The 24,303-nt window shown below is 33.7% G+C and overlaps 1 protein-coding gene across 6 annotated transcripts in view; it reads right to left on the minus strand.

Annotated features, from left to right (window-relative positions):
* Nucleotides 1-6,304: 6,304 nt before the first annotated feature.
* Nucleotides 6,305-24,303, minus strand: part of LOC149806201 (uncharacterized) — a 58,573-nt gene continuing 40,574 nt past the window's right edge. For 5 of the 6 annotated variants that reach the window (XM_089951132.1, XM_089951130.1, XM_089951129.1 and 2 more), the window contains 8 exons: nt 24,016-24,083; nt 23,096-23,167; nt 20,214-20,291; nt 18,775-19,076; nt 18,199-18,419; nt 16,991-17,188; nt 15,536-15,716; nt 6,305-11,872 (listed from right to left, as the gene is read on the minus strand). In XM_089951132.1, the coding sequence (XP_089807258.1) occupies nt 11,559-11,872; nt 15,536-15,716; nt 16,991-17,188; nt 18,199-18,419; nt 18,775-19,076; nt 20,214-20,291; nt 23,096-23,167; nt 24,016-24,083 (1,434 nt within the window). In that variant the 3' untranslated portion in view covers nt 6,305-11,558. The remainder of the gene's footprint in view (nt 11,873-15,535; nt 15,717-16,990; nt 17,189-18,198; nt 18,420-18,774; nt 19,077-20,213; nt 20,292-23,095; nt 23,168-24,015; nt 24,084-24,303) is intronic. The other variant, XR_016419869.1, reaches the window with a different exon arrangement.

Raw genomic sequence — 24,303 nt, forward strand, 5'->3', positions numbered from 1 at the left:
CCCATATAGTTTTTTCAACAACCGCTGAAGCTTTCTCAGTAGCTGCAGTGACGGGTTTAAACCGTTTTTTAGTGTCTTCTTCGTACTCAACTTGTGATTGTTACTGCGCTTGCAAGTTTTTTCTAAATGAGTCTCTGACAGGAAGAAATTTTTTGATTGCTTCTAATCGTTCTCGAGCTATCCTTGCAGTATGAGATTCCGGATGTACCATTATTTTAATAACATAATGATTTAATTATAGCAGCAGAGAGGATGTAAATTTAATTAAACAGATATCATTAATATAATGCACAAGTGTGCGTGGCTGATTCAAGGAACAACAGATAAATGTGATAAAAGGTGCCATGGAGAATATTGCAGGAGACATAATTATATTTCATCAAAAAATCCTCATGCTGGTTCACGGCATTGTGTTGGATGTAACAACGGCGTTAGAGGATTATATCAGATTTGTGCAAAATTTGGTGGAGATCGATATAGAAGTTTAATGATATATTATAAAAATAGAAAAAAAATAAACCCAAAAATAGAAAAACCACCAACAGAGATAGAGTATTATTTGAGATTCAAAGATTCCCAGGATTACTCTGAACAATAGCAGCAGAGAGGGTGACGACCGCATCCCTTGTTTGTTTGGGTCAAACAATGATGCGGTAATGGTAGTTACCTCTATGAAAGGTCACTATTTTTTTTGTCTAAAAAACGTACGTGACGGATCAAGTGGTCTGTTCACCCTCTCTGCTGCTCTCGTTCAGTACAACAAGGCAAACTGATTCTCATTCCGATTCGTTCTGCTATTTTGGCAAACATTCGAAATCAATCAACATCTTCAGCTGAGTCTTCGATCGTCGAAATGCCAAGACCACGTTCCATGGATTTTGTCACTGAATCATCACATTAATAGTCAGTTTCCGTTCCTACTATTGATAAAATTAAAGACAAGTATCATTAATTTATACAAGAACTCAATGAGCTCTGTTTATGAAATAGGGCCAGCTGTTTCAGTTTCTGCCTTTGAAGTTAGTGAACTTAAGTTAGCTAATTATCTGTATTAGTTACATCCAGTAGTCGAATACTAGCCTAATTCTCCCTAGTTATATAAAATTTGCTTTTTCACGTAATCTTAATAAGGATAGTCAAATAATGAGTTACTTCTGCACTCTGTTTTATCTGTCTGCATATACAAATTCCCAACTGGTTTTATTATTTAGCGTAATTTTACAATTTTCTTATTTTTATATTCATGGACTTAGTACTTTGTTTTAAAACTATTTAATAAAAGTTACTGTTATTGAGTTATTTTTATGTAAAATCTATATTTTGTATTAACCTTTATCCATGATTTTAGAGTGTAATGATCATATTTAAAAGAACTCAGTGCACAGCTAATTTTTGTCTATGACAGTAGAATCTATTATGGGATAGTGATGCTATAAATAGGTTGTTGACAGCCTCGATAATGAACCTGTGTACAGTTTGATGTAGTTTTCCATTGGTATGATTGAGTATTGTGACATTTGTCAAGTCGGGATGTATTGTAAAATATGTCAAGTGTGGATGACTTGTGACAGAGTCATGGAGATGAATATAAGAAGAGAAGTAAAAAAAGTATTCCTAATTCCTACTTTATCACCGTTATTATTTAATTTCATTCTTCAAAAGTATTTAATGTTGTGTTTGGATTTAAATTGAGTGAAATCATTTAAATTATTTACTGGAATTACAAGGTGTTCGCATGACTGTTCGGTCTAAGTACTATGTTGAAATTACTGTGAATTCATTGTGAATTATAGTGAATTCATTCAAACGAGCTCTGGGCAATGCCATTTCGATACATAAAAATTGTTGGCACATCAGTACATTCAAGGCTATTGGTACTTCAGCACATGCAAGACCTTGAATTCATCAAGAACACTCTATTCCTTTGGACTCGTGATGGAACGTTCATTATTATTTTGGGTTTAATTTACAATACTGTATTTTCCTCTTAAACGTTCATTTTATAACTTAGAGAATGAAATTGTTAAGTTTTACAGAAGTTGACGGTGTTGCTTCTTTGGTCTTGCTTAGGTTAGGACCATAGAGTCAATACAGTTATATTGGCTTTTGACTGTAATTATTCACCTTTCCTACTGAATACTTCTATCGCATAAAACAATTTACATTCTTACATGGAAAATAATATTGTACACACTACAGTCAATGTACATCCCACAGCTCATAAATAAAGTTTTTCACATTCTATTCCAATGTCTTCGTTATCTCTATCTAATGTTTGTAACCACTCACAATATTATGCAACGATTGAACTGGAATTCAGACTATCAGCTTTGATTTGGTGTTGCCCAACATTAGTATCAGCTGGGTCAGTCTTTCAAGAATAAGCCAAACAGTTCCACTTCGTCCATCTCAGCCATTTTGTACCTAATAGCCCTATTTAGAACTTAATAAGGACCAAATCTGATATGCAGTTTGCACTGTTCTCATATGAATGTTATTTTAATTGTTTTTAATTATCATCACATGACATTGTTTAGGCACTTCATTATCCAACATCATCAATTTTCATTTGACTGCAAAAGGTCGATAACCACTGGACTTCATCAAATTTTGGATGCAGATTTGTGTTACGAAGTTATGGAAGTAGAATGAAATTTAGAGTTCTACTTCTTCTAGTGTTTTAGTCATCATCCCTATTGTCATAACAACCATTTTTCATTATGCAAATAATCTATTTGCTTTTGTTGGATTCCAACAAACTTTATTATGCAGCTTTAGATTGCAGCAAAGATTATTTTTTAACATTCTGTGACGTCATTCTCACTAATACTACCGCTGGTTATCTGAACTACCATTTTAATATTTGCTAAACTAAATTGTATTATTTCTGATTGAAATTCAATTAAATTTGATAAGCCCCACAATTTTAAAAAGATCTCAGATGTTTCTGATTTTCGGCTTCAACAATATCATTTTTGGTAGAGAGATGAACCCTAATAGCCTGAATCACTTTGTTTGGTAGATATGTTTTTTTCATTACCATAAGATTTCCGGCAAATTGACAATGTAGTTTTACCTGTTCATTATCAGTAGTGTATACTTTTCCACGTGCTACATTACTGGCTGGTGGTGTTAACGACATAAAGAGCCCAAATCACTGTTTTTCATTTCTGCACAATAAATATATTCATTACCTTGAGCTTTCAATTTTGTCAGGACTGATAATATTGATAGTTTCCAAGAAGATGCTCAAAGGTCTGTGTTATTATTTGTTCGTGTTGTAATAGCCGATTATGGAAATCATTTTATTTTCGCTTAGTTAATTGTTGTGAATTTAAATTAAGTAATGTGTGCTACTTTGCACTGATACGGTCTCACATGAGTTTTATTTGTCAGCGTTCAATATTAAGTGCTATCATTTGATGAGTCATGTCATCTGACTGCCTAAATATTGTCATTTTTATAATATTTACATCATGACTCATGATCTCTTTGTACATACAATTTTGTATGCTGCTTTTCAATAGCTAGATCTCACACGAGTCAACTGTCAGCGTTCTTCTCGTTAATTGGCCGAGTTATGAGCACTTTTTTTCAGACAGAAGGATTCTCTACTTTTCATGCTGTGGCTCTTTTTATTATTGTTTCAACCAAATTTGGTGTGCAGCTTTATATTAACACAGTAGTTAGTTTGTCAGGCTCATGGCCGAAATGTGCAGATTCGAACTCGTACTATACAATCAGACCAGTTTCTGTCAGTTAGCGTGGTGAATCCTTGGGCAGGGCACTTGACTCCAATTGCTTTTGCACTCAATAACCTACTCGTGTTGCTGTGTCATAAAACATTAAACAAGTCAAACACAAAATCATTATGAACAGTATGGCACCGATTTATTATGCGCTGTTTTTTTTTTTTTTATATGCAACATTCCTGTTTATTTATAGTCCGTTCCAAACACAAATTTTGTGCTACTTTATATTAATAAGGTCTCAGGTAAGATTACTTTTCTACTTCATATGTCATCAAATGAGTCAACGTTTTGCTATGGATTGTTTGACTGATCTTATTTTGTTTCTACACATTAATACTATTGGTTCTCATTCAAAAGTTTGTTGGTCCAAGGTTAACTGGATGCATAAGCAGCTAACTGGATGTGTATGCATCTGACTATGGATGTGTATAAAGCTGACTGGATGTGTATGCAGCCGACTGGATGTGCATAAAGCTGACTGGATGTGTATGCAGCCGACTATGGATGTTTATAAAGCTGACTGGATGTATGTATGCAGTCGACTATGGATGTGCATAAAGCTGACTGGATGTATATGCAGCCGACTATGGATGTGCATAAAGCTGACTGGCTGTGTATGGAGGCACCTATGGATGTGCATAAAACTGACTGGATGTGTATGCAGCCGACTATGGATGTGCATAAAGCTGACTGGATGTGTATGCAGCCGACTATGGATGTGCATAAAGCTGACTGGATGTGTATGCAGCCGACTATGGATGTGCATAAAACTGACTGGATGTGTATGCAACTGACTATGGCTGATTATGCAGCTAAGTATGGATGTTTATAAAGCTGACGATGAATAGGCAGCCAGCTGACTATGAATGTATATAAATCTATGGCTGAGTATACAGCTAACTATGGAATGTTTATAAAGCTGACTGAATGAATAGGCAGCTGATTGGTAGAGTATGCAACTGACTATGAATGTAAAAAAAGCTATGGTGGAGTATGCAGCTAACTGGATGTTTATAAAGCTGACTGGATGAATAGGCAGCTAGCTGACTATGGCTGAGTATGCAGCTGACTGGATGAATATAATGCTGACTATGGGTTACTATAAAGCTGACTATGGATGATGAGTATGAAACTGACTATGAAGGTTTAGCTTGTTTTTAATCGTAAAAATAATTAAGACTGATGACATATATTTATGCTGAAATTATATTGACAAGACTTAGAATGATCTTAGTTTCAGCAATGCATTGTATTCAGCATTGCTTAGTGGAGAGATAGCCTCATCATTGACAAAGTGAAAGTTACGATTTCAGTATGGCCTCATCATTGACCACCATATTTCATGTAATTTTTTTTAAACGAAAAAATAATTATCAATTTCAGTGTACGAAAATTTATATGTAAAATAAATAATTATCATTTGGTGGTACTGACCATGTATGAAAAATAAAGGGATTATACCTGAACAAGTTCTACAGAACACACGCTACTCAACAAACTAACAGCACAAACATACAAAGTAAACATATATTTTTGTCTTATTCTGCTAACACCTTGAGAATCTAATTACAATAGAAATAAAAAGTACTCAAAAAGAGTTTTTTTGTTATTAGTGAATGAGGGGAGAGAGGATTATATCTCAGTGTGAAAGCATGCCTGCATTTAGAGCATATGTAGCTGTTATGTTCTATTATGTTAGCAAAATGTTTAAGATGGTTCGAACATATATTAGTTAAGGGTATTATTTATTGGTAAATTGTATACAATAATACGAGTCCACATTGTCAAGAAATTAATTGCAACTTGTATTTCTACAGCAGCAATAATTTCATTATCAAATTGCAGTAAAAAATAAAGAACTTGAAATCACATTTTAGTTAATGCATTTGAGCGCATGTGCAAGTGTGTGTGCAAGAGAGATGAAACAAAATTATGTCAGGGGTCAAGACCGTATTTATTCAGGGTGGTTTTTATTTGTAGTTTTTGCAAAGAGAAAAAAGACTATTTTGAGTTAACCTGACAACTATGATAATCCTCATGTATTATGACCCTACTATATTCCATTATCAATAAACACCGCTAAATCAACAATTCATTCTTGTTTTAATTACGATATACAACAACAACATGGCTTTGCAGTGTTATTTACATGGTAATTAAACATGCTCAGCACTTTGGATATTCCAGTTGAAACCAGATTGAGGGCAAGAATCGAACGAATAGGTCAAATCAGCGAGGCTGCCATTAGGGAAATGAGGCAATTATGATACTGAAGACGTTGTCCATACAGAATTTGTTATAAGGACAAGAGATCATAAGCATTACTTGTTATCTGAACTCACCAATAAAGATAATAGAGAGGTAAATCATAGAACAGATTTGCAATAAAATGTTAATTATATCCAAGTCACAATAGAACAAGCACTCAAAAGATGGTACATGTATACATATGAATCGATTTAACAGAGTCCTTTACTTTCAAATTTGCGATAGAAAATGGCAAGGTTTAAATGTTTTATGTTTGTATGACAATAATGAAACAATAAGACTAGTTGACCAATGGTATGTGGTCTTTATTTTAGCATGTAATGAGATGTAATTTTTGTTGGATAAGAAAACATCAAACTCCTGTTAAAATGCACGTGATATTTTTGTTATGGTGGCAGACTTAATAAGAACTAATTAATGATAATATTTTAAGCTATGATATGTGAAGTCCTTTGTCCATTTGTTAATAAACACCAGTAGATACTGTAATGACAATAAGAGAGCTTATTCATCAATCATTTATTTTCTCACCAACATTTTATTAATAATTTTTGTAAAAACAAAATGGCTATTGATACAGTATTTTCGATCTTTTCTGTAAACATAATCTTAGTAGAAATTTTATGTCCGATAATTAAATGGATTTTTCGAAAAATACAAAGTGATATGTACAAAAAATTATGATATATTTAAATAATTACGATTTTGATAAATGGATTGTGTACGAAAACTTAAATGGTATGAAACAATACAAGGAATACGGTATAAAAAGTTTGCACCGACTTAAAACGAAATTATGGTCTCAGACTACACTAAAATCAAAGTTATGGCTTAAATTTTAACTAAAACTACAGTTATGACCTCATCCTTGTCAAAAAAACCAATGGTCTCAGCATTAACTTAAATCAAAGTTAAGGCATCAACTTGGACTAAAACAAAAAGTACATTTCTCAACTTTGATTAACACCAAAGTTATGTCTTTGACCTTGACTGAAACCAAAGCTACGGTCTCAAGACTTGACTCAAACCAAAGCTATGTTTTCAGCCTTAAGTCAGACCAAAGTTATGACCTCAACATTGACTCAAACCAAAATTATGACCTCAGCCTTAATGCAAAGCAAAGTTATGTTCTCAGCCATGACTCAACCAAAGTTATGTTCTCAGCCATGACTCAACCAAAGTTATGTTCTCAGCCATGACTCAACCAAAGTTATGTTCTCAACAATGACTCAACCAAAGTTATGTTCTCAGCCATGACTCAACCAAAGTTATGTTCTCAGCCATGACTCAACCAAAGTTATGTTCTCAGCCATGACTCAACCAAAGTTATGTTCTCAGCCATGACTCAACCAAAGTTATGTTCTCAGCCATGACTCAACCAAAGTTATGACCTCAACATTGACTCAAACCAAAATTATGACCTCAGCCTTAATGCAAAGCAAAGTTATGTTCTCAGCCATGACTCAACCAAAGTTATGTTCTCAACAATGACTCAACCAAAGTTATGTTCTCAGCCATGACTCAACCAAAGTTATGTTCTCAGCCATGACTCAACCAAAGTTATGTTCTCAGCCATGACTCAACCAAAGTTGTTCTCAGCCTTGACTCAAATTGAAGTTATGTTCTCAGCCATGACTCAACCAAAGTTATGTTCTCAGCCATGGCTCAACCAAAGTTATGTTCTCAGCCATGACTCAACCAAAGTTATGTTCTCAACAATGACTCAACCAAAGTTATGTTCTCAGCCATGACTCAACCAAAGTTATGTTCTCAGCCATGACTCAACCAAAGTTATGTTCTCAGCCATGACTCAACCAAAGTTATGTTCTCAGCCTTGACTCAAACTGAAGTTATGTTCTCAGCCATGACTCAAGCAAAGTTATGTTCTCAGCCATGACTCAACCAAAGTTGTTCTCAGCCTTGACTCAAACTGAAGTTATGTTCTCAGCCATGACTCAACCAAAGTTGTTCTCAGCCATGACTCAACCAAAGTTATGTTCTCAGCCATGACTCAACCAAAGTTGTTCTCAGCCATGACTCAACCAAAGTTATGTTCTCAGCCATGACTCAACCAAAGTTATGTTCTCAGCCATGACTCAACCAAAGTTATGTTCTCAGCCATGACTCAACCAAAGTTGTTCTCAGCCTTGACTCAAATTGAAGTTATGTTCTCAGCCATAACTCAACCAAAGTTACGTTCTCAGCCATGACTCAACCAAAGTACATGTTCTCAGCCATGACTCAACCAAAGTAATGTTCTCAGCCATGACTCAACGAAAGTTATGTTCTCAGCCTTGACTCAAACTGAAGTTATGTTCTCAGCCATGACTCAAGCAAAGTTATGTTCTCAGCCATGACTCAACCAAACTTGTTCTCAGCCTTGACTCAAATTGAAGTTATGTTCTCAGCTATGACTCAACCAATGTTACGTTCTCAGCCATGACTCAACCAAAGTACATGTTCTCAGCCATGACTCAACCAAAGTTATGTTCTCAGCCATGACTCAACCAAAGTTATGTTCTCAGCCTTGACTCAAACTGAAGTTATGTTCTCAGCCATGACTCAACCAAAGTTATGTTCTCAGCTATGACTCAACCAAAGTTGTTCTCAGCCTTGACTCAAATTGAAGTTATGTTCTCAGCGATGACTCAACCAAAGTTATGTTCTCAGCCTTGACTCAAACTGAAGTTATGTTCTCAGCCTTGACTCAAATCAAAGTTATGTTCTCAGCCTTGTTGTTGTTGTTGTTATAGGGTTTAACGCCATTTTTCAGCGCAAGATAGGCCATACATGGCGGCCAGTATTAATGGTGGAGGAAGAACCTGGGAAAACCCCGGAAAGAACCACCGACCCACGAGAAGCTACTGGCAAGCTTTCTCACATATCCACACTGGCCAAGCCCAAGACTCGAACCTACACAGACAGAGGTGAGATGGCAGTGATCCGTGACTGAGAGCGCTTTATACCACTCGGCCACTCGGGGCCCCTTCTCAGCCTTGACTCAAATCAAAGTTGCATTTTCAACCATGATTCAGATTAATATTATGGCTTTAGCCTCGATTAAAACCAATGTAACACACTGCCTTATTAAAAAACTTGATGATGTAAATCAATGCAGATATGTTGTTTTACACAAAACAGACCTACAAAAATCTGAATTTCCTGTTTGCTATGTTTACCTCATATCATGTACTGTATACTATGTACCATATATCATGTAGCAAATATAATGGACCATACATCATGTACCATGCATCATGTACCACACATCATGTACCATACATCATATACCATGCATCATGAACTACATACATTATGTACTACAGATCATGTACCACAGATCATGTACCATATACGTGTGATTTAACAGAATGATGCTGAAAGTATTAATTTCTGGATATCATATCATCTTTGATTAAAATCCAGCTAAAGGTCTTTTGAATATATTTGGGGCAAATACTGTGGCACAGTTTCATACCCTTTTCTCCATTCTATTGCTGACAGTCACAACATGATGTGTATTGAGGATGTTTATTTCATAAATTCAACTTGCAAGTCATTCATTACACCTGTTTTTAAAAGAAAAATTAAATTTCACAAAATAATTTAAAAAAACAATTTGTACACAAAGTAAAAATGCATCTTAACCCTAGCAAAGGACTGCCCAATGGGCCAAAATTAAAGACAAAGATGGCGTGTACTTAAGATAACAACACCTGTTCATATGCATAGCATTTCTATCCAATATTTACCTCTCAAAAATTGCATACATCAATATCATAAAATATTTCAATTCACAGTAAATATATCACAAAATATAAAACAATTTCGATTTTTACATGTTTTCTAGTGACAACTACCATAGTGTTTAACCATCAGTGAACCATCTACCACCCATGTCATCTCCATGTTGGAAAATCTTAGCATTTGAAATATCATTACATAATGATTAATGAAATCTAACAAAGCTCATGTCATTGGTTAACAGTCCATTAGATATTTGAATAAACAATTGGTGAGTGAAAGCTGGTGGTAGATAGGTGGATTTTTGTGAGTGTCAATTACTATAATAAAAATATCATTGCTGGATATATGTATATGGATTTTTCATTAAAAATTATAAATTAACTTATGTAAATTAAGATTGGCCAACAGTCAGTGTAGTAGCTTATTAACATCAACAGTGGTTTATATGATGCTACATCACTGATGTGTTTGCTGTTTATCATGTGATGCAGCCTACAATCTAAGGCCACACATTTCTTTCATGTATATATATGTACAACACATGCCTACAATGCTGGCTGTTTGAATACCAGTGTGAATGTTTCATTTATTAATGTTCATATCTGACAGCTTGGACATTCTTGTCAGTCAAAGTTTTCATAAATATAGTTGGCATTTAACAAGGGCAGATGAATGACCTCCAGGCATGAAGAAAACTGTAAGGGAATTAAGAACAAAGTCTATCACTGAAACAATCCCCATTTCTGCTGATGGGCTGAATGTAGCTGACGATTCCTCCAAAACAAGGTCCATGTTTGTGAACAGGTTTCATATAAAAATACTTGTATACAACAAATCCATGCCTTATTACAAAAACAAAGAACACTGAATAATTGTATCATACATATTGAATAGTTGTATCATACACAATGAATAACTGTATCATACACATTTAATAATTGTATCATAAACATTGAATAATTGTATCATACATTTCAAATAATCCAGTGAGATTATCATTCAATCCAATATTTCACATTTAAGGATTTTGTGTCATTAGATCAGTGTTTTTGAGCTAAACCACTCCTGACAAGCTAAACTGGTGTTTTCCTTCAGGCACTGGCTAGCCCTGTCTTACAAAAGTATTTATTTTAAATTCAGTTTTATTTTATTAGAAACAATCATGTAAAAGTTTGAGTTTTTTACCATACTCACATAGATGGCATTGATTCAAAGCTTGATAAAATAATGTATTTTGACTATGGGATCCACACATGGGTAAAAACTGTCCTGGCAATCAGAATGAATCTAATGAAATGTATCAAACTTTGGAACAATTTTGCCTATGATAGTGTATTCAACAACTTCTGCACAATTATTTACCAAATATTTAGAATAGAATAGAGCTGAATTTAACAGATAATACTGTTTTGAAACATGCAAAGTACAAAAGAGCTCCAATGTTTTGCTCCAAACACCAGTACAGCATCACTGACAATATAATGGTAAAGACACAGTCTGTGAAATTTTGCATAAAAACATTTGCATATATACATATGTACATATATACAAATATATTTATATCACTAAATACAAATCTGGAATGAAAGTTTGTCCTAATCAAAATGCAAAATACAATTGCTTAGTTTTTTTTAGGGATTTAAACATTTCATTCTCATTTACCCATAACTGTACTAAGAACAGGGCAGGCATAACTATACTAGCAGAGAAAACATTGTAACATTCAGATATCTACTGCGGTATCCATACACAAGACTGGACCTTGACTACATAGTAATCAATTTTAGACAGTCATCCAAACCCGAAATGTTCTGCATTCATAAGTGTTTCCACCATGATCTTGAAGAAACTGATCTTGTCATCTACTGTTTTGTCATTCACATACATGACAAGTTTGTTACCACATGTGTGGGCTGACGGGTGGAATTTTTCATCCATATGGGCAAAAGTCACGTGTGGATCATCTTTGAAACCTAGAACTGGAATTTTGCTTGATCCGGTGCAGAATTCCAGTAGCTTGGAAGGTTTCATTGTTGATATGAATTCTCTTTCCTCAGTGGTTAAATCAGCAATCTCATCATCAAGCCTGTGCAAAAGTGTTCTCTCTGAAATGCAATGAATCAATTTTAAAAAGAGAACCAAGTGGTTCTAATATTGCTTACCTGGCTTATATAACTTGATGGTTTACCAATTTACTATGCAGGCTCATGTTGAGCAACAAAAGCTAAGGGACCTATCTCCTAAACTTAATATTATGTCAGTATTACATATTTCACTATAGCCTAAAATCAAGTATTGCCAAATATAAAAGGCCTAATATGTGTAATTTCTTCTAACTTCTTGTTCACAATCAGTCATCCAAACTTTTATGGATAAAGCTTGTGATTCAAAACAGCCAATGCCTCTCACACGATTTGAATCTTTTTTTGTAATTCACATTTTTTAAGGCAGGAGGTTTCTTGACCATTGGTAATTTTATTTGGAAGTGTTTTGTGAAAAAATGTTGCGGGTACTTTTAAAAAAGCTAAAATTACAAAAATCTAAATTTAAAAGATAAATTGTGAGGAATGACATTGATAAATGACAAATAATGCATGATATATGTGAAAACAAACACATGACAAATGTTTCGTGCACTTTAGTTGGGCAATGGTGGTGACAGTCAAACTCTATTTTCCTAAATATATAGAACCTGCTTTGAAATATTTAAAAATGTTTAGAAATAACTCTCTGAAATAAATTTATAAACTTAAACATTATTTTGACAAGAAATATGATCTTACTGGAGGAAAATCAATATTAGATTAAGGAAACTGCCTGCTACACATCTCCATAACTGTGTAAATAAATTCTTAATTGTGAATAGTTTAACAACAATGCATCAGGTTAAATATATCCTCATCTACCATCAGCTGAGTGGCCAAGTGGTCTAAAGCACTCTCCATTATGGATCGCTGCCATCTCACCTCTGTCTGCATGGGTTTGAGTCTCGGATTCAGCCAATGTGGGTATGTGAGAAAGCTTGCCAGTAGCTTCTCGTGGGTTGGTGGTTCTTTCCGGAGTTTTCCCAGGGTCTTCCTCCACCATTAATACTGGCCACCATGTATAGCCTATCGTGTGCTGAAAAATGGCGTTAAACCCTACAACAACAACAACAACAACAACAATCTACCATCAGCCACTCCCAACGCATCTTTCTAACAGTATGTAAGGTTTTAACAATTCAATAATTTTACAAACTCACTTAGAGTTAATGGTTGTATTTCATGTTTTCTTCAGTAATAAATTAAAAATTATCTGTTTTAGACCACATGTGAATTATTTTGTTAATAAATGGTTCTATTCATATGTGCATTATATTGTTAACAAATGATTCTATTCATATGTGTATTATTTTGTTAATAAATGGTTATATTCATGTGTATTATTTTGTTAATAAATGGTTCTATTCATATGTCTATATCTTGTATTATAATTTGTCTTAAGTTCAATTTTGTGCAATGGGAGAACTCTATAACTTGAATCTTGTAATTCTCAATAGTCATTATCATTGGTAACTTTCCTTTTTTCTTTAGAGATGGAAGAAATGTGAATTAATAGAGAAATCGAATTATTTATATAGAATATGAAATGAGAATTATTTATAACTGTGCTAAACATTATTAAAACATGCAGATCTTGCATAATCTTGATAATATAGTGTACATATTAAGCTAAACGAAAAGCAATTTGTATTAGTCACTAATGTGCGGACAAGCTCAGCAATCAGATGCAAGATCATGTCAGTAATATGTTCACATCTGTTATAAGTATTTATTTTGTGTGCCTGATGTTTGTCCATGATTAAGGAGAGAGTTATGGTGAGTACATTGTAATGTGTTTAGGCTCAAATAAACATTAACACAAGAAAGTGAAAACAAAAAGCTTTGAAAAATACAACAAATAATCTATTTTCCTGGAAAATACTGTAAAAATGAACAAATATGAGAACTTAAAGTTTCCAAAATCAAATCCAAAAATAATACAAGAATAATCCACAAATAAAATTTTAGAAGTCCTAACAATAAAATGTTCTAATGAATTCAAGTTCGAGTCCCAGTAAAGAATCCAAGATGGAAGGCGATGACATATGCTGTGGTCAGTACTGTGCTTATCTACTATTTATTTCAATTATTCATTGGAGTCACAAGGTGCTCATTGACATTTTGGACTAAATAGTTACTTCAGAATTATTGTGAATTAATTCAAGGACATTCTGGATTTTATCATTGTGATAAATCAAAACTGCTGGCACATCAGCTCATTCAAGTTTAATTGGTTCATCACTCTTACTTCGACCAATTAAATGCAAGATTGCCCCAATAATATGTGCCAATATTGTGTATTATCAAATATCTCAGGATATTCAACATAAACATTTATTCTAAGTCAGATCAAAATCTGATTACATATATGGCCTATGGAGTGGTAACAATTTCAGCTAATCATACTCAAACTCATTTCATCAGTATTTTTGTATCTTGCTCATTATCAAACTTTTCCAGGTTCAGAAAGGCATCACATGAGGAATATAAATGCTTATAAATTGTTTACCCACTTCCCCCCACCCCGGCTTCCAGATTCAAAGCAGAATCTTCCTGCGGTCAACCTCCATTCCTCTCGGAAACCTGGTATCCAGGTGGGACTGTCAGATCCAGAATTTTTAGATCCTAATGATACAAGGATATGTTATAAATTTAATCAAAATCAGATCAGAAATAAGGCATCCAAAGTAGACAGAAGGACTACCAATCAGATGCAAGATCACCTCATTAATATGCATGTATCTTGCTTATTAATCAGTGCCTCCGATATTTTAACGATAAAAACCATAATTCTAAGTTTGATCAAAATTGTAGCAGAAATGTGTACTAATAATATATGGAGTAACATGCAATTGTTGGCAGACGGACGACACACAACAGACGACACAGGCTGGATGCAGGCCGATACCATAAGCTCACTTGGCTTTGCGACTATTTTTGCTGAAACATGTATAATGCTTATCTGGTTCTCTGGTTTAAAATTATATTCTTTTTGGTGTGCTTTAGTGCATATATTTGTTGTCTTATATTGATATTATGACATTTGTAGGAAGAAGTGTCACTGCTGTTGTTATCTAGTACATCCATCCTAAGTTTGTTTAACATTGTAAATCACGTGGGTGCTGTTCTTTTACTCACGACAAATTAAGACAGTAATGTTTCTAAATTTAGGATACATTTCTCCAAATGTTTTATAGGCAAGGTCCGTGATCGTTAGGTTGTACATTTTGGTCAGCATATAGACTTGGTCACCATATATTTATTACTTTTGTTGGACCAAAACTGTCTTTCTGACCAAAGTGATCAGGAGACTGACTTTCTAACCACCCGTAAGCTATTTTATTCTGCGCTGGGCTTAGTCCAGTTACTGTTTATGATGAATAGGGACGTATTAGAGATAGGAAGGAATAGAACATTGTTTGAATACAGGGTCACTCGGCATCAAACAACATGTTCTTGACTCTGAACCATGAAAGGATTAGTTTGGTTATTAACATCATTTCCTTTTAATGAAATAGATGAATAAAAAGACCCAGATACAGACTGACATGTAGGATAGCATATTTTTCTTCTTTCTTATAATAGCTTAGTGTTTTTGTATATAGACAAATGAGTTGATTATAAAGGCATGATTGTTCATTTACACAGACCCAAGCATACTAACCAATGACATACTCTGCTTACCCTCTACTAGCTGAAGAAACTCTTTCAGATTGGAGAAAAGTTTTTCCTCTCTCTCTTTTCGGCTTGCCGTATACGAGTATTCTGGTTTCATCATAGATATCAAGTCCTTTGTAAAAACATCACCTTTCTTGTATTCCAGAATATTACAAATGAACGGCTTTCTTTTCATAAGCTCGAGAAACTGGAATAAAATTTTTAAAACAAATATCTCTTTTAAATAAAAATGATACATTATAAATAAGAGAAATATCTAATATGTACATTTGGTAGATAGCAGTAAAAAAATCAAAACTTGATCAAATATTTAGACAGAAAGGAACAAGAGCAACAGTTTCTTGATTGATATGTCAATACTTAATGGTTGCACAAAAACATAGTTTTGTTTACGGGAAACGATCATGTTACGTTTCCAAATTACAAATTAGAAAATGTTGTTTTATGCATTATCTATCACTGGCATTTGTGATGTGTATGGTGCTTGAAAATACAGTAGTAGTACTTCAGTTTGGTTGGTATTAACAGCACATCAACACGTGGAAGTTGCTAATGAAGCTCTTCAGCTGTGTAGTGGTGGCAACCAATTGTAGTGGTGGTTGTCATGGTTGTGTAGTATTACAATTATATGGTCTTACATTAAGTAAAGTAGAAGAGCAGAAACCAACAAGTTTTGTAAAATTCAACAAATAATTTATTTCCCTAGAATACAAAAGTGAAAATTTAAAAATAACTAACAGTATTGCAAATTAAGTCCAAAATAGTCCAAAAGTTTTTTTTTCAAAAGTCCTAATTAAACTGGCGCTGAAAGTGTTGATGTGCCTTTAGTCTTGAACGTACTAATATACTAGCAGCCTGAAGTGTGATGATGTATTAACAGTCTTCTAATCAAACACAATAATATAATCTAAGATGTCCTTCTCTGAATTCACTATAATTCCAAGTTAATCTCCAAGATTAAGAGCTCTTTGTATTTCTAGTGAATAATAATTTTAATAAATAATTTCACCTACAAGAAATACTGAACACAACAATAAGACTGATTTCTGCATCTGATTCAGCTGTTGTTGCAGAAATGAGTAATTTCTCAAGTTAACAAGACTATAAACTCCACTATCTGACCTAGGTCAGAAATAGCATTTTCTAGAAACACTATGTCTATTTAGTGGAATTTATTCTAGAACACTTGAGTTGTTTACAACATAAAATCTTTTCTTAAATTATAATAAAGAACATGGTAAACATAATGTCCTTGACTCAGACTAAGATAGTGATCCTAATAGTTAACACACACTCGTATAAAAACAACAGGAACTTGACTTTGAACAAGGTCAAGTCCAAAATATAATTATGCATAATCATGGAGAAAAACAAATTAAATATACATAATAGTTGATTATAGTAAAATTCCGAGTTGTTATTGTGGTACTATAGTAGTTGTAGTGAAAGAAGCATAATTACATCATAGTATTCGAGTCCTTGAAGAAGTTGTTGAATACCCGTTTGCCTCTGCAGAATCGCGAAATACATAGCACTAGCATGAATGAACTCCTCTTTGTTTTCCATTTTAACGAATAAAGGGAGGCCATCCACATCAAAGCGCCAATCACAAGAGTTCAAAGCTTTTTCTAAGGATTCATAGTCATTTGCTTGCTGTACCTAAGAAAGCAACAATAATATCTTATTTTTAGGCATGTGATATAGACTCAAAAGAACATCAGGATTAATCAATAGTTACATTTAAAAGGAGATAATTACACATTTAGTCAAAATGACAAGAAGCTAAGTCTAGAAGATGATCGCATAATTGTTGAAGAACAATAAAACATCAAAAGGAGACAAAATGGGCACTGTCATGTTTTTATATTGATATACAGGTAATTTACAAATTTCAAGATATTTGGCTGGAAGTCATCGATGACTTTCAAAGCATATCTCCAGAAATATATATGACAATAGTTCTATTTCGAAAAAAAGATATTTTAAAAGGGCACCTTCAACAAAATATTTTTATATCATGCTGAGAAAAGGAAACCTTTCCCAAAAGGACATACACAGACAGCCAATCCAGGCATGCCTCACTGGGAATGGAACCAGCAACCAGTGGATTACAAGTTACATGCACGTGCACACAACTGCAAGCAAGCTAGAGAGGGGGGATTGAAATATTCAAAGAATTAATGTTATAAAGTTCAGAGCAAAACTGGAAAATAAAACTGACGGCAATGGTATTCAGAGATCTTGTAAAAATCTCTTCCTCTTATTCTTGGCATCAATAGATGACTACTGTTGCATATCATTGATTTATCTCAAAGGTAACTTTGATATGGACCTTTGACATGACTCCATGACATGGTTTAGTTTGATTTTTGTGTGTGTTTTACTGTACAGCAAAATAGGAAGCCTATGTAGTGCAGAGGCAATTAGTGTAAAGGACCTTGACTTATTCTATTGAAGGATTCAATTTTCTGGTCATTAGCCTGACATGATAACCACTGACTCACAGTGACTTCCCTTCATACAGTAGAAATAAAAATTACAAGATTCAAAGCACTTGACTATTGTGAAGAACGAAGCTAAGAATAGACGAATGAAACTTTCAACTAGTCAAAAAACTTATGAAATTGTCATTTCTTGCAGGAATTACTTCTAAATGTAACAAAGAATACCAGCTTTAGAGATTCCCTAACGACAAGGTCAGGTATGTCATCCACATCGGGTTTGGTGGATACTGGGTCATTCAAAATGCACTGAGTGATGATGGGACTGAATATTGCAGGTGCTTCTCCTCCCTGTAGCACTATTGTAGAAATCATTCTGCCAACGTGCCGCAGTACTCCTTCCTGAAGCTGGCGAATATTATTACGTGGGACAAGTCCATTTGGAGTTTCTGAAATGTAGTTGTATTTCTAAATATGGTTATTAAATCAAAATGTAAATATACATCATTAATGTTGCCTTTCTTTGGATTCTGAATATTATGGGATATGAAATTAAATAAGAAAGATCAATCTAACATGCCTCTAAAGATAAGATTTTTCAAAATATGATTTAGATTCTGAGCATTTTCATTTGAAAATTCAAACTTCAACATTTTAACGCACGACTTTAGATGAAAACTCAAACAAATTTAAACATTGTAATAATCTTACTAAAATTGTTCAGAATCGCATGTTGAAAAGGAATTAAATGAAGTATGCAATTTTTGTATCAAAGGTGCCAGAAATAAGATCCAAGCAATCTACCAACAAGTGCACCAGATTTCTGGCATATCTCGCCAATCAGAAGTCGGAAAAACTCTCTCTTTGGCCCGCTAAAATCGGAAGCTTCTTCTGTGATACCATCTTGTATCTGAAATTTCACACTCAGTGTTCCAAATTCTTTGCAGAAATCAGGCTTTTTGAAAAACTCCAGAGCAGAATTCCATAAATCCTCTCTTTTGATCGTGATGTACCTCTTGAACCCTTTGACAACTCTGTCTGCGTGTTCCCGAAGAACTCGAGCGATTTTATCATTACTTTCTTCAGATGAACCTGCTGCATTTGACCTGTAATAAACAGAATTTTCCTGTGGAGGTTTTATAATGGCTTGACTGCCTCTCAAAATTGTAAAAAAATTCAATTTTAATCAAGACTGCATTATTTAGTCACTGGTAAAATTCAACAGAATGTAAAATCAGTAGAATGCAAAACAATTGATATAATAAGTCTTTTAAAATCTCTGGTTAACAAAATTTGTCTTCTGGTTTGATAACAGACTAAGAAAATATTTTATAGAATTTCCTGATAATGAATCCAAGGGTAACAATTGTGGTTTAAAATTTAACAATTAAAAAAAATGTTATCAATAAAGGACAATGGTGATATTGAAAAAAACATGCATTTATGATTTCAACGCTTTTTTTGGTAAAAATAATCTCGCTTTCAATACCATCAAGCTGAGTGTCTAATTGGCAGCATCAATATAGAATAAAATACATAATTATCAATGGTTGTTCAGTTAATATAACCGTGTTTTATGCACCATATTTTTCAATAAATATAATAGTAACTGTGAATGAGGAAATTATCTTTACCACATAGCAGATCTAAGACAGTTCCATTTCCAGATGCAAAAGAAAATCAAGATAGACTACAGGTCCATACATAATGTAACAATGCTATGCACAACACCAACCTTAACACAATGCACTTACATTTGACAATTATTAGCCAGTTAACAAATTATATAAGAAAAGGAAACTTAAGCTCATTTAGTCATGAATTACTTTGGTCAGACAAACTCGTGACCCTAATAGCTCTGAGCTAGCCTGATACCTTCGCCATAATTTTACCCGTACTTTGAGTCAAATAATGGTCACATGCCAAGATTCATAAGCTCAGGCACGTCAATTAAAACATACCAAACATCTTAGTTGAACCAGTGAAACACACACCACACAAAAAAGCACACACAGTGTAGAAATGTCTTAATTACAAATAATACATAAACCTTTGAACTGAAGTTTCTATTTTGTGAACATTTATGAACATAGTAGTTCACATCCAAATATACAACCAAATACTAACTTACAAGTGAGCTACTACATTCATGTCCCTACAAACGGGTAAATATAACCATTAGTGCATAATAAGTATTCATGAAATGAATAAAAGAGACTGGCATAGTGTGGAAATACTAGTACCCATATGGTTCACTCCGGTCGGTGAGACTCCTTCTAATAGCTTCAGTGACTGCTTCCTCTTCGTTCATAAATTCAGAGCTTAAAAAACAATGGCTGATAACATACTACATGTATAGAAATAACATACTATATGTACAGAAATAACATGCTATATGTACAGAAATAACATACGATATGTACAGAAATAGCATACCATATGTATAGTAAAACATGCTATATGTACAGAAATAACATACTGTATGTATAGATATTTACAAACCATTTTATTCAGTTAAAAACATGTTTTGTAGCCAATGGTTTAGGTCATACAATTCTCCATGATGGTTAAAATATGTCCACAGACAACAAAATGTTGAAACAAAAAAGGGATAAAAATCAATTTTATAAAGTTAGTCCTTGAAGGGCATGTGAGGATACTTCCAGAATGAAATGAAAATAAAAGGGACAGAAGGGTTAAAAGAATGATATTGGGATCTCAGTCTATTATGAATTAATGATAAAACAATATTGGGATCTCAGTCTATTATGAATTAATGATATAAGAATATTGGGATCTAAGTCTATTATAAATTAATGATAAAACAATATTGGGATCTCAGTCTATCATGAATTAATGATAAAACGATATTGGGATCTCAGTCTATTATGAATTAATGATAAAACAATGTTGGGATCTCAGTCTATTATGAATTAATGATACACCGATATTGGGATCTCAGTCTATTATGAATTAATGATACAACGATATTGGGATCTCAGTCTATTATGAATTAATGATACAACGATATTGGGATCTCAGTCTATTATGAATTAATGATACACCGATAATGGGATCTCAGTCTATTATGAATTAATGATACAACCAAAAAAGCAAACAGGTCACATTCATGGGAAAAGAAAGCAGCCAAACGACACCTGAATCAAGTCATTAAAGGTTTTATTCTGTCTAAGTACTAAGGCTAAAAATATAAAATGGCTCTAAACAGTTATACAGCAAAAATAATAAAATGCGCAAAAATATCTGACAAATGAAAACTCAAAGAAGCAAAAACATGAAATGCATCAGATGAAAGTACAAGTAGATAGCCTTAATTCTTAAAGTGAATAAGATGTAGAAAGCAAAGTTCAGTGATATCAGCTGATATCATTGTGATGCAACAAAATAAAAAACTAATGGACAAGATTTAAAATCAATACATTTTACAATGAAGGGAAAAAAATAACAGTAGTTAATATTGGCTTCTAGAAAAGAATAAAAGATATAGGAAATGAGATGTAGCTTTTATACAAATGTGCAGTCTTAATTTTTGTCTGAGGAAATTGTGGTCAAAACATTAGAAGAGAAACAGGATATATCAATATCTATATTACACTTGACAAGAGCAGAATTGGGACGATTGTTCAAGTTCCAGATGGATATGGACTGTACATTAGGTTGACTGTATGAGTTCCAAATGGATAAGGACTGTACATTAGGTTGACTGTACGAGTTCCAGATGTATATGGACTGTACATTAGGTTGATTGTACAAGTTCCAAATGGCAAAGGACTGTACATTAGGTTGACTGTACAAGTTCCAGATGGATAAGGAATGTACATTAGGTTGACAGTACAAGTTCCAGATGGATAAGGACTGTACATTAGGTTGAGTATACAAGTCCCAGATGGTTATGGACTGTATATTAGATTGACAGTAACGAGTTCCAGACGGTTAAGGACTGTATATTAGGTTGATGGATGGAATCCAGATGGTTAAGGACTGTACATTAGGTTGACAGTACAAGTTCCAGATGGTTAAGGACTGTACATTAGGTTGACAGTATGAGTTCCATATGGATATGGACTGTACATTAGGTTGACAGTACGAGCTCCAGATGGTAATGGACTGTACATTAGGTTGACTGTACAAGTTTCAGATGGATATGGACTGTACATTAGGCTGAGTATACGAGTTCCAGATGGTTATGGACTGTACATTAGATTGACAGTATGAGTTCCAGATGGTTAAGGACTGTACATTAGGTTGACAGTACAAGTTCCATATGGATATGGACTGTACATTAGGTTGAGTGTACAAGTTCCAGATGGTTATGGACTGTACATTAGGTTGACTGTATGAGTTCCAGATAGAAATGAGCTGTACATTAAGTTGACTGTATGTGCTCCAAATGGTTAAAGGCATAACATTCAGTTAACTGTACAACCTCCTAATGTTTACAAGGTAAATGTTGTATGATAATTGATCCACTAAAACATGGCTAACTGAAAGACAGACACAAAAACAAGTGCAATACTGTTTTTGCAACATTGGAAAGACATTGAATCAGTATTGTTAATATTGGTTAGTTGGAGAGACACAGATTGCATTTTGTGAGTGAATGGCCGGACTTCCAACATTTTGAAACAATAAGTGTTGTATGTGAGGGGGTGTCCTCCCACTGACAGACCATATATATTGCGACTGCACATTCATTACTAAAGTGCAAAATTGTATTTCTTTTCAGAAGGCTTGAATATTATATATTACATTGCTTATTCTGTTAATAAAATTTAGTAGTGTATTAACCATGTATTATAATTACTCTCAATTTAGGTCAAAATTCAGTAACACCATCTTCTTTTCTTTGTCAGTAACCACTCATCGCAAGCTCACTTGACAGAAAATATCTAGACAGTACCTTCAATAAATATTTTTTCACTTTGGAATGTTAAAGAATTATTTGAATCAATAAATACATCTACATATTTGGTCATACTATTCGTGATTTATGTCACAATGGTTTTCCTCTGGAGCTATATTACATCCAGATATATATTTGAAATTGCAATTAGTGTTGTTAATTTACACAGAAGTAGATGTATGTGTTTTCTGTATTACTCACTCATTTCCAGCTTCCATCTGTCGGACGAGTCTTGATCGCTGAATCAATGAAGATACTGGCTCAGAAAGTTGCCTGTAAGACATTGCTGAAAACAAGTTCTTTTTTCCAGTGAAATAAACAGAATGTGCAGGTCTCCTCTCTTTCCAAGTCATCAATCAAATCTAGACTGTTTGTATCAAAGCATATATCCAATTTCTCCTCTCTTTCCAAATCATCAATCAAATCTTTACTGTTTATATCAGAGCATAAACCCAATGTCTCCTCTCTTTCCAAGTCATCAATCAAATCTTTACTGTTTATATCAGAGCATATACCTAATGTCTCCTCTCTTTCCAAGTCATCAATCAAATCTTTACTGTTTATATCAAAGCATATACCCAATTTCTCCTCTCATTCCAAGGCATCAATCGAATCTGGACTGTTTGTATCAAAGCATATACCCAGGTCTTGCAAACATTAACCTTCTCGAAAGTGTCATCAATAATTATTTTCAATTATCCAACCATTTGATGACTTCATTCACAACTATTAAAGTCGTTTTTGGTTAATACAATGAATCCATGCTAAAGTTATTAATTAGAACATATTAGCATCACAATAATTCATTTTATGGGTGACAACAGTACTTCGGATATATATATATATATATATATATGGTTCTTTGTCATAAATGAGCAAAGACCAAATTTAAACACCTTCTTATCCACATATAACAGTAATTGAGACACTGATGCTATGATAGGAAACACCAAAATGTGCGGAAATATTAATGCGAGACAGAAGCAATGGTCCACTCACCATACTAAACAGAATAGTCTTCATGAAAATTAAACTGAGTGGTTTCCGAATCTCTCTCATCATGGATTTGCCACCTTCAATTACCAATAGACTACATGAAAATAAACTAAAATGTATCTCACCTTCTTCTCGGATCATTTCTCTCACATACGTCAACCAAACAACTCGTACTGAATGAAGAGTCTGTCATCTAAACAAAAGATACACAAAGCATAATATTGTGAAATCTAAATATCTATTTCCTTTTTCATGGAAGGGAAGGGAAAATTAAATAATTTATAATTTTAGTGAAAAACAGTCAAATAATCTTAACAACTTTCTATCTCATTAATGTTGGGAATTGGAATTATCTTCCATAGCGTTCGAGATTCCTTTTATTCATTGTAAAACTGAAGAATCGGATTGTTACT

This window comes from Sinohyriopsis cumingii, chromosome 2 (assembly GCF_028554795.1).
Source record: "Sinohyriopsis cumingii isolate HCF-2022 chromosome 2, ASM2855479v2, whole genome shotgun sequence".
In the NCBI taxonomy this organism is placed as follows: domain Eukaryota; kingdom Metazoa; phylum Mollusca; class Bivalvia; order Unionida; family Unionidae; genus Sinohyriopsis; species Sinohyriopsis cumingii.